At 35.9% G+C, this 12,297-nt stretch overlaps 1 protein-coding gene across 1 annotated transcript in view; it reads left to right on the forward strand.

The window, feature by feature from the left end:
- SRPK2 (SRSF protein kinase 2) overlaps nt 1-12,297 on the forward strand; it is a 109,794-nt gene that overhangs the window by 77,260 nt on the left and 20,237 nt on the right. Inside the window, exons 7-12 of the mRNA XM_009328328.1 lie at nt 1,233-1,398; nt 3,495-3,520; nt 5,014-5,260; nt 6,208-6,696; nt 11,524-11,624; nt 11,725-11,832. Coding sequence (XP_009326603.1) covers nt 1,233-1,398; nt 3,495-3,520; nt 5,014-5,260; nt 6,208-6,696; nt 11,524-11,624; nt 11,725-11,832 — 1,137 coding nt within the window. The remainder of the gene's footprint in view (nt 1-1,232; nt 1,399-3,494; nt 3,521-5,013; nt 5,261-6,207; nt 6,697-11,523; nt 11,625-11,724; nt 11,833-12,297) is intronic.

Genomic DNA, 12,297 nt, shown 5'->3' on the forward strand with positions numbered 1-12,297 from the left:
CTGCCCAGGGAAGTGGTTGAGTCACCATCCCTGGAAGTGTTTAAAAGACGTGTAGATGAGGCGCTTAGGGACATGGTTTAGTGGGCACGGTGGTGTTGGGTTGATGGTTGGACTTGATGATCTTAGAGGTCTCTTCCAACCTTAATGATTCTATGATTCTATTCTATGATTCTATGAAAGGATCCTGAGAGCAAGGAGCTTGCTAATGTATTTATAAAATGCCTAGAATGGCAGGATGTTCTTGTAGCTGGAGCTCGTGAGTCTGGAGGTCTGTTTCCTTCCATAGAATATTATCTAAAAATCGAAAGAAGTCTTTTAAGTGGGGTCAGCTAGAGTTCTGCTTTTTTTTTCTTTCTTGCTGATATTTTTCTACAATATTTATGTAGATTATCATAGCAATAGCTTGGTTTATGCTGTTACATTATTCTGTACTGAATAATTGTAATAATTGACTTCCACAGTTTATCATACCTAGGTCTTACCTAAAATACTTGTAAAATCACACAAACTATTGTATTTCTGTTCCAGTCAGAATTTTAGAATTTTTTTCATTGTGTGAAAATCGTTTTAATTTTCATCCCAGAATGCATTTTTAAGACTTTGGATATGCAGGTTTGAGATGAGCTAGCAGAATATAGCCTGCAGGGAGTATGAAAGACTAGTGGAAAAATACATGTGACAAATACAGGTAGACAAATCCTTATGTGACGTCTTGGTCACATTAAAAGGTGAATTACTTTTGGCATTCTGAGGAGAACTATAGTTAGCATTTCATCCCAACAACACATTTCCCTTTTTGCCTTTTTTTATAATCAATTGTAAGATGTTTATTCACAAACCAGACTAGTTATAATATGTAGTACTGCAGTGTTTTATTTCAAATAACTATCTTTTAAACAATGAACTAGTGAGGATCAGCCTTTCTGACTGAGCAGCCAAATTCCTTTTTCAAAGGAAGATGTATCAAGTTTTTTTTACACATGTGCAGATCAGCTAAAGAGCACTTGGGAAATGGGATTCTGAGAGCAGGTTGCTGTCATCAAGACAATTCATCCAGCCAGCGTCTTACTCATGAAAGTCTCAATAACTGGGTTTATGAGCTAAATAAATTATCCTGTCAGGCCACATATGGACTGCAGGCAGTCGGTTGAACATCTCTGTACTAATGATAAATACATTTAGCTTGGTCTGGATAATGAAAATAAATTTTAAAAAAATCCTTTTGTAATTAGGTACTTCAAGGTCTAGATTATCTACACAGCAAGTGCAAGATCATTCATACGGATATAAAGCCAGAAAACATTTTGATGTGCGTGGATGATGCCTATGTTCGTAGAATGGCTGCTGAAGCTACCGAGTGGCAGAAAGCTGGTGCTCCTCCCCCCTCTGGCTCAGCAGGTATAATAGTATATTTAAATGCAATGTAGTAAAGTTCCATCAGTATATTAATGCTAATAATATTTTGTTTAATGAAAATTAACATTTTTAATAATTGCATGTGAAAAATGCATACCTAGTTAATTCTTATTCATGCTCTGGAAACTCAGGAAAATACTTTCTTCTCAGTTTTGCACGTTCAAGTTTTCAGGCTCCCCAGATAGAGAAAAAGATTTATTGGTGTAAACTTACTCTTCTCCCACCCCACAAGCTTTAATGGCTGAGTTTTAGCTGCACTGGAGACTTGCATCTCTAATATTGACAATAATTAATAATCTTATCTAAATTATGTGTCTAGTTCCATTACAAGTTCATCAGTGTCCTTGTGAAATTATCTGCCTTCTCATCAGTTATAACTTATTCTCAGAATGCAGTGAAAAGTCTTAGAGGCCGTAGGTTTTCACCCTTGAAAATGGAATTTATTGTACCTAACTGAATTCGTGATAAGCCCTTCTCCCTAGCACTGTATATTAAATGTTTTATGTTAAACTTGCCAAGAGTTTAGATAGGAACTGTGCATTATGTTTAGCTAGGAGAAACCAAGGTAAAGAAGTTCACAGCAATCAGTAAAGACAAACAAGGAGGAAGTGTGGCTTTTCTAGTGAACTTTAGTACCATGGTTGCTATTTATTTGCCAATCGAGCACATGAGCTACAGGCAGTGGAGAAATAATAATACTTAAATACCTTTGTAATATTGTCAGAAAATATATCATGGGTTAAAATCTCTGAGGTATAATAAAAATACCTCCTATATCAGGAACAAATGCTGTGGTTAAAATACATAAATATTTCACAGTATTACATATGTTAAGATACAAAATCTTATAAATTGTGAATATATTGTATTGAATTTTATATAATGTGTGATCACATAGCTAAAGACTGTATGTTATTTGTGTGGGAAGTAACTTGATTTTGTTCATGCAGCTTCATATTGCTTCCTGACATTAAAATAAATATTACTTTAAGGAATATATTGATGGAGTTCTTATCACACTTTGTTCTTAGCAAATTGTAATTAAATCTATGGCTTTCCACACAGGAGCTGAAGATATGTTTTCTTTACAGCATTTCAACAATAGGTTCTGCATAATTTCCCTTTTTAGAGCAGTGATGGTACTCAAGTTTAAGAATCTTTTTGAAAACCTGGCCCTTTCAGGGGCATACAAGCAGTTTATTCCCTGAATTTAGCAGCAGGAGCTGAACCTATAAAAGAACTCTGAAGTCTCAACTGTCTCCGTTTTTTATTTTGTATTTGTTAATTGCCATATGCCTGTCTGTCTGAAGAAGTTCGTGAGAGGTTCTCCTCCCCTGTTCAGTTCCTCTTTCTCACTTCTACTTTGCCTCTGTCTCCCATATTTGGTTCCTTCTGTTAGTTTTGATTATTTGGGGGTGTGTGGGGTGTTGTGTGGCTTGTATTGCTGTTCTGTGCATTTTCACAGTTAGTATTGTAATCTCATCAGACCTACTCACTGATGGTGTCCTTCTGAGAGATGCTTAGGAAGAGGTCCATGCTGGAGATGCTTTTTCTGTGGTGGTGTGCTTTTTGCCATAGGCACTTCTTCATGCCTCTAATCCTAGCAATCAAACTACCTTGTTTCAGAACGAAGGAAACATGAGTATTTGACTTTTCTGTTGAGTGCAACACAGTAGTAGTCTTTGTTGATATTTCCTGAACTATTTAAAATCTATCTATACCTGCTCAGTCAGCTGACTACAGACATTTAATCTGTGACAACTCTGCAGTCATTTAATGTTTTCTGTCCACTCTTTACTGATTCAGACTTTCCTTTCTGACTTTCATTAACTCTCCACCAACCACAACAGAGTGAACAGAAATTGATGCTAGCTCCTTCCAATTCCAGATGCTCTAATGGAGACATCAAATGATTTCAGGCAGCAGGTACTTGTAAAGTGTAAAAAATCTGGCTAAAAAAAATATTCAGTGCCTTATATTTAGTTAAGAATATTTTTACATTATTTCGACTACTTTCTGCTTTTAAAGAGTTGTTTTTGTAAAAATATATCTTTAAAATTTTATTTTTTTCTTTTTAGTGAGTACAGCTCCACAACAAAAGCCTGTAAGTATTGTTATATAATTCAAATTAACTATCTTATTTTTTGTGTTTCTGTAGGTATTAGTAGCTATTAGACTGTTGGTAGTATCTATCCTTTTTAAAAGTTTCCTTTGAATAAAGCTTTTATCTTTCAAAGAACACTTTTCTTCTAAGGTCTTTGGCCTTACCAGTTTTAAGCACAGTATTTCTCTGATGGAAACTCTCATAGACTCATAATTCTATAGCTATGTCAAAGAAAGTTAAGCATTTCCATTTTCATCTCTCGAGGAATAATCCATTTTGTTCAAATGCTGACAAAAAAGGGTGCATGCACTAAATATGCATTGCAGATAACTTAAGGACTTCAAGACCTTAATCATCAAGGCCTTAAAGGAGAGGGTTTTTTATGAGGTTTGAAAAATCTTTTTGCCAGATACATATAGCAAATAACCACTGATAATACAGCTGTTTAGAAATATCTAAGGTCAAACCTGCTTTCTACATCTTTGTATATAAAACGTATATAATTTCAATGAGCGTACAACATGGATGAAAATTAATAGGATTGTCAAATTAACTGTTGTTTTGACTGTCCCATAGCTTGTTTTGAAGATAACAGGCTTTACAGATAAACCTTTGAGAAAATAATATTTCCCTTTGTACCTTGTACTTTATTTTTGAATTATATGAGGATTTCTTACTGTGGTATTGAAACAATGAATCAAAACTGGACAGATCTCATTTATCAAATAGTAAAAATAGAAGTCAGAATTTACTTAAAATATAATAAAGTGTTTCAGTCCTAGCTCAGATGTGTTAATTTTTCTTTTCCTTGTTATTGTACCTGAGTTTTTTAGTCCTTATGTTATATAAAATGTGAAACTTTTCATAATGGCCATCTGTTGTTTGTGATTCATATGTTTTGGGCCAGAAGTGAATAATAAAAATGCTTTCCTTTCACAGAGAAATAGCTGAACAACACAGGACTTATTTAAAATTCTTTACCGTTTTCAATCTCTTTGGTTTTCTCGTATCATTTTCCTCAGCATACTTTTGCTGGTCATTACGTGCATTGTACAGAGAGAGAAATCATGTATAAAATTTATATGTAAATAACTGGATATGATAGCAGACTATCTTCCACATACAAAATCATCTGTTAATCTAGATTGAAGTTTAAGATTATTGCATCTAGTTGGGATTATAGGATCATTGGAATTTTACTATGGCATCTTAGATGTATTTTGCTCTTGTATCTAATAAACAACCATGTAAAAACATGTATAACTATGTAAAATTTTGATAGCTTTTTTTGCTTCAGATAACCCTACATCATGCTTGATTTGAAGTAAAATGGAAAAAGCAACATATTTACTGTATTAATTGCCGTCCAGTATTTTCAAATAAAAAGTAATCATGCTGCAAGTGAATTTGGTGTGAGATGCCTTGAGAATAATTGTTTAGGTGTGTTTTTTTTTTTTTTTTCCTCGTTTCTTTTGTTTGTATTAATATTTCAGGTTGGAAAAATATCCAAAAACAAAAAGAAAAAACTGAAGAAAAAACAGAAGAGACAAGCTGAGCTGTTAGAAAAACGCCTGCAGGAAATAGAAGAACTAGAGCGAGAAGCCGAAAGGAAAAAAATAGAAGAAAATGTAACTTCAGCTGTACCATCAAATGAACAAGAAGATGAGTACCACCCAGAGGTGAAACTAAAAACAGCTGATATAGAAGAGGTAGTAGATGAAGAACCTGGAAATGATGATGGTTAGTATTACTTGCTTTTATTGACCCTGAATTTACAGTTTCAGAGGGGAAAGTAATTGCAGCATTGCATCTGGTGCAATGAACAAAATCTCCAAACTCTCCTAGATCGTTAAGTTTCATTTTCTCCTGTAGGTCAAGTCATAGCTACAAAGTCTAAAAAGGAAAAGGCAAACCTACTGTAGAAGTGAAGAAAAACATCAATAGCAATCTAGCTATCAAATCCCACAAAAAAGCACATAGAAAATTCAACAGAACAGTCAGTTGTCATACCACATTAAGTGGCATAACCGAGTATCTTGGTGAGATAGAAGAAAAATAAGTTGAATTTGTATTCTGTAACATCAATGTAGTTAATGTTTTCCCCTTTTCTTGTTACAATGTTTGTTGTAATGATCTATCAGGTAATAATAGTTGCAGCTTCTTCACTAGAATTTTTAAGATGTCTTGTTAAAATTCTTGTTGAGTCGCGGTGATTTGGAGCATAATTGTTATGGTCCAGCTCCATTCTGGCTTCCCCAGTTTTCATGTCAACTTTCTTCAATTCAGATGAAAATGTAACTACTGAGACTGTCTTTTGGTTTGGTTTAGTATTGTTCTGCTCTTACTGTGAATTTTCCTGCTTCTGTGATGACTCCCTGTTTGACACAGATTGGATTATAGATTTGTAAAGCTTGCTTTCAAGGCCTCATATATGCCCCCTTCATAACATTCTTCTCTTCTGAATTGTTCCCTCCTGAACCACTTCCCATTGTTTATTTTTTCCAACAACCTTATTAGTTCTTTCTTTTGCCTTTAATTTAGATTTTAAGGTCTTTGCATATTTCAGTGTTTCCTTTTGTGATATGTCAGAAGTCAGGTAGTTACTGAAGAGTTAAAAATTATAATGCCTTATTTCAAAGTGGTATATTGATGTATGATCTAATGTGTTGCTCATTGAAATTTTTCAGGTGAAGCAGAAGATCAGGATGAAAAAGAAGACACAGAGAAAGAAAACACTGAAAAAGATGATGATGTTGAGCAGGAACTTGTCAACACTGACCCTACAGACCCTAAGTGGATAGAATCCCCCAAAACAAATGGCCATATTGTGAACGGTCCATTCCTATTGGAACAACAGATTGAAGATGAAGACGAGGAAGAGGAAGAATGTCCAAATCCAGAGGAGTATAATCTTGATGAGCCAAATGCAAAAAGTGATTACTCTTATAGCAGCTCCTATGAACAGTTCAATGGTGAATTGCCAAACGGACGTCATAAAATTCCTGAGTCACAGTTCTCTGAATTTTCAGCTTCGGTGTTCTCTGGGGCTCTAGAGTCTGTAGCTTGTGGTTCTGCTGTTTCTGAAGGATCAACTGTAACCGAAAGAGAGGAGAGCAGCCCATCTCACGACAGGAGCAGAACAGTTTCAGCTTCAAGCACTGGGGATTTGCCAAAAAGTAAGTATTCCTCTTAGTGGCATATACCATGCTTGAACTCTCTTGGAGCTGTAGGTGATGTCTTAATGAGCAGTGGGGTTAAACCTTATGTATATGTTTTATCTATGTTCAGTGACACGTGTATGCAGATTTTACTTTTTATTTGTTTCGGGTTTTTTTGGTGAAAATTCGGTACCAAGCCTTATGGGTAGGCTGTCACACACTTCTTTCAGTAACACAAAAGGACCTTTCAATAACAGACAAGAACTCTATCACACCATTTCCCTGACTTTGATTGAACAATAGGTCTAGCACTTCTCAGTGATGTTGACTGTTGTCTACCTACAGGTGAAGTGTTTTAAATGTTTTTAGTTTCTGGGTTGGTGCCAAACCTACTACTAATGTCCTGGCCTGCTTTGTGCTTGAGTCTGAAGAGTGCCCACTGAAAAGATGGTGCCTATGTGCCAGTCTCTACAGTCAGAGAAATCTGTGCAGACTGCCCCCAAATGCTCTCTTTTCTATGCACTCTCCAGACTTGGGGAGGGAGGTAGGATATGGGGTCAGATTAACTGTAGCTAAGGTTGGGGTACAGCTGCAGTGCACTACTGGGAACCCTTTTTTCCTTGCTGGCTGATTTAATCTTCTTGGTTTCATCTACACTGAACATTTTTCTCATTGAATCATACATCATGTGAAAGCAAAATCTCAATTATGATTATTTTAAATTTAGTATTTATCTTAGAAGACTTTTGGCAAAAAGGCAGAGCAGATATCTAGAAATGAAGAGGAGGCTTTGAAGTTAGTTTAGTCCCAAAGCATTCTGGTGAATTTTGACCTCCTAGGACCAGGTTTCAAGGAAAAGCAAATGTATTCGTTTTGAATGGCTTTTAGAAATAGAAAGGGGCAAAAAACACTTTTGATTTGAGTTGATGGAAGACTTTTCTCTAGTAGCATGAGTGTGTATTACATTAAAAAAAGAGGCAAATAAGTGGAATAGGCAAAAAATTGTAATAGTCTCATTAAAGGCAATAAGTTAGCTAAGCTTACTTAAAGTAAATTGGATTATTTTTCTTGCATTCAAACCTGGGAGTTTGATAGATGGAGCTTGGAACACAATGCAAAAACATTCTTGCTAAATTCAAACAAATCTACCATCTTAAATTTTAAGAGGAAAGCAGAACTGTGTTTGGTTTTTTTGTTTTTTTTTTCCCCTGCTGTAGAACTTGTTTTTAAGGTTATTACATAAGTTATTGTAGATGAAATATTCGCATTGACAGGTCAGTCTACACAGGAAAGAGAAAAGGAAGTTTATAGTGGCAAGTAAGCATTATTCCCATAGTTTAAGGGCAGAAGGTGATCATGAGATCATGTAACCTGACTTCCTTTTATAACAAGCCAGTAATACACCATCTAGTAAGCCCAGTAACCTTTATGTTTGGTTTAAAACCTACTTTCCAAAAAGATGCCTGCTCTTGATTTGGACAAATGAAATGATAAAAAATCTAGTGTGGTTGAAGTGTGTTCCACTCGTCAGTACTCAGAATTGTGTCAGAAGAATTGTAGCAAGTTTGGATTTGTCTGGCTGCAGCATCTAGCTATTACTTCTTGTTACATCTTTTCTCAGTCATATTAAAAAATTCTGTAATATGCTGTGCTTTCATTCATTAATGGTTCTTTTTTGTTTCAACCGGTTCCTCTCTTAACCTTTTATTAAAACTCGACAAGACAAAGTCTTTGTCTCTGTAAGGCATGTTGCCAACCTCAACTCATTACGGCTTTTCTGTATTCAGTGTGGTTTTGGACATTTAAATTCTGGCCACCAGAACAGCTCAGATCCAAAAATTGTACTTGTAAGTCCTATGTATTGAAGACATGGAAGGTGCAATCTTGGTGTCATTGCAAAGAGCTGGATTTTTGCTGTTGAATTAAATAGCTCCAGGGTATTACACATAGGTTTTATTTATAGTGCCAGTGGCTAAATGATAAATATATGGGTTTTAACTTCAATAAAGAAAATACTGAGAGACTAGATCTGTAAGCGGATAGAAGAAAAAGAGATAGCTTAGGGAGATCACCAAGCCTGCATCAACATTGTCCCAGATGAAGTTACTAAATTTAAGTAGAGATGTACTGAAAAATAGTCGAGTGTATTTTTTGGTTCAAGAGCAATTCACACAGTTTATCACAGAGTCTGACAGGTAAGGTAATCTGCGGGTAGGCAAGAAATGTGAACTAGAATACAACTGAGTAGAGCTGTATTTCTGGAAAATGTCAAGATCCAGGCAAATAAGTCTTCCAGTCCATCTCCTTACACTCTGTAGTCCCTGAAACAATGTACAGGAGGTTCCTAGATGCCTGGTAGCCTCTTCCTTTGTGCTGCTGGCATTATATAGGCAGAAAGCCTCTACTGCTGTTTTCCTGAGGTGTAAAATACTCATGCCTCCAGAGAGTAAAGCCGGTTTTGTCATCATGGGAGCAGCTTGTCTCCATAGCTGGAGAAACAAACCAACGGACCTTTTGTGCAAAGAAAGAAGAAAGATAGTAAATTCAGCCATAGCTCACTTCTTCCACAGAAAGAGGAAAAGCTGAACATTATTAATATTGATGGCATCAATAATGATGTTGGGTTAAACAGTAATAAAAAAGATTAAGATATTTAGAAAGAAGAAAGATACAAGAGTTGCGGGTTATTAAATATTTTTAAATGGTGCTACTTTTTCACTGTAACTTTAGTGCCCTTTTCTTGTGTAGAAGTAGACTTTATTTGTTCCTCTCTGTCTAGGCATTGCTATACATTATTAAGTAACATGGTCTCATTTTTTTGGGATACTTGCCTCATTCAGTGCACAGACCAATTTGTGTTCAGTGGATGAGCAGCTATTAAGTTTTTATCTTTTTCAAGTTTTGAACTGCATGACCAAATGCCCTTAAGATAGATCTATTAATTTCCTCATGACTCTCCCCCTCATTCCAGTATTTGAATGTTTACTAAGTATACTATCATGCTGAGACTGTGAGAAGAGGAGGTGATATTTCTCAGTTTTACGGAACTAGGACACACAAAAGTGAAAATCAGAAATGCTCACTGATTTTGTGCTTGGGTTGAACTCCTTTGGGTGCTTTTTTGAGAGTACTTACTAAAAAGTACGCTCCTTTTGACTTCACTTTCAGTTGTGAATGATCCGTGTTTGTTAAATTCAGAATCCAAGGTCTCATATTCATCTCTCGGAAAATACAGGACATAAACTTCATGAGTTCCTGAGAAAAACACAAAAGTGTAGGCACTTGCCTATTACCTTGTCAGGTCCCTCCATTAGAAGAAGGTTGAAGAAAGCTGTTTTCTAGTATCATATTCAGATGTCTTACTGATGAGGCTTTTTTTTCCCCCCTTCAATCCTCTTCATTTACTGCAGTCCTTCACCTTCAACAAGACATTTTTGAAAGATTTATCTAGCACTATCTTTTTTTTTGCCAGGGCTACTGAACTGAGAAAGGTCCTGTTATTTCTTGAATAATGCATGTGATTGTGTTTAAGAAAAAAGTAGACTGTACTACGCAGCATGCTTGTAAAGGAAGACTTTGATATTAAGCTTACTACTTCCTGTCTTTTAAGTGCTGGATTGCAACCTTATTCTCTCAGTGTATTTTACTTTTATGACCTATATTGGTGCTTTTTTTAAACTTGAGTCTTGGACTCCATTCCAGCTTTTTTAGAGGACTGTTTTGTTGAGGTCACTGCTCCTTCTGTCTTCTGCTGTTTAGTCCTGTCTTTTCTTTCCTTCTCTCCCCGGTGGATCCTGCCACTTTCTTTTCTGGTTGGCCAGTATTTCAGTGCCCTGATGGCCCATTCAGTCTTGCTGTCCCAGCAGTTGAAGATCCTCATCTGATTTCAGTCACTCCTAACTCACCATTAGACATCCTGTATTTTTTCTCCTTGTCCCATGTCTGGTGTATTTTCCTCTTCCAAGTCTTACACCAGTTTAACAGACCCCATTGGAGTCCCAGGTGCTTTCTGGATCTAGTACCTCTTTCTTACCTTACCACTAGTAGTTTTGGGACAAGGAAACTGAGATGAATCCTCTGCTGCTATGTGATTTGTGATACCTGGGTCTGTCTTCCACGTTCAAGTCAATCCGCTTTCTTTCCAATGCAGTTCAGGAGCTAGCAGGTGGTATGTCAAAACAAAGAAAAGCAGCAGTCCTCCAGTGTCACGTTAGGGTTGTCAGTGTCCTAAGAGCCTCTAAAGATTGCAGGATTAATTTGATTAAAGTTCTGCCTTCTTAGTCTGGTTCATACTCAATGCAGATAGAACCTTCAGAGAACTTTGATTCAACACTGAATTATCTGTGGAATGGGTGACAGTCTCCTAGGCTCTCAAATTAGCCAGGTTTTGGTGAGTCTTTTTCCCCTTGGGACAGATTTTAAAAAAAGAAAAGGAAAAAAATCCAGCCAAATTTTATTTACCTTAGCCAAGAATGGAAGTGCAGAATTTATTTTCTCAACCAAACTATTTCAGGAACGTATCTTTCATGTGGAGTTCTTCGAGTTTGAATTTTAACATTTTCTGTCTGAATCTATTCTTGGAAACATATGTACTGTTTTTGCTTAGAAGCTCCTCTGGATATTCTAATAATAGTCATTTGGCAGTTAAAGAATGCAAAAAGTTTGCACTTGAAATGTAAGGTAAGAAATCTTATTTATGTTGCTTTAATTTCTTGTAACATTCAGCAAATGATTTTGATGTCTTCAATGTATTACAAAACTGGATAAAGTGTCAAGGCAAAACTGCTTAGAGATAATGAGTAGAATGTTCAAAATACTAACTATTCTGCATTTTGCTTGTGTTAGCAAAAACTCGTGCTGCTGACTTACTGGTGAATCCACTGGACCCAAGAAACGCAGATAAAATTAGGGTTAAAATCGCTGACCTGGGGAATGCCTGCTGGGTGGTAAGTATAGCTACATCATTTTAGCTATCTAGCCTTCGCTATTTAGAACAGGCCTTTTTATTGTTCATTTTTTCCATTAATGTGGTTCTTTCTATTTTAGCATAAACACTTCACAGAAGACATCCAGACAAGACAATATAGATCCATAGAGGTTTTAATAGGAGCAGGTTACAGTACACCTGCTGATATCTGGAGTACAGCATGTATGGTAAGAACAATACAATGTGTATTTTATAAGAATAAACCTCCTAAAAACAGTTGTTTATTTAGCGAGGAAACCTGATGAGGATGGTTCTGACATTTTGACACAAATACATTGTCATAAATTATGTCGTATCAGTTAGCTACTGATTATTTTCCCCTTTATTTCAGTTTCTCAAGCATTCTTAATCAAAAGGAAGTATTTTGGAGAACATTTCTAATTTTCATTTGATGCATTTTAAACTTGCAGTCAAAAATAAGCAAGTTTGGAGGGAAATACATGTATATTTCAAATGTCAAAGTCTAACTGAAATAGTACAACTACATGTTTCCTTCCCATCTTAGAATCTATGCAACTGTTTGCTGTGTTTCCATTCCTTTTTCTTGCATAAAGTAGCAAAACAGTGAAATACCTCAAATTCTTGCCAAGTGCAGTGAAAACACCAGATTAGGCTTGTAGATCACAGCTTTA

Source organism: Pygoscelis adeliae, unplaced genomic scaffold, assembly GCF_000699105.1.
Source record: "Pygoscelis adeliae isolate BGI_AS28 unplaced genomic scaffold, ASM69910v1 Scaffold267, whole genome shotgun sequence".
In the NCBI taxonomy this organism is placed as follows: Eukaryota; Metazoa; Chordata; class Aves; order Sphenisciformes; family Spheniscidae; genus Pygoscelis; species Pygoscelis adeliae.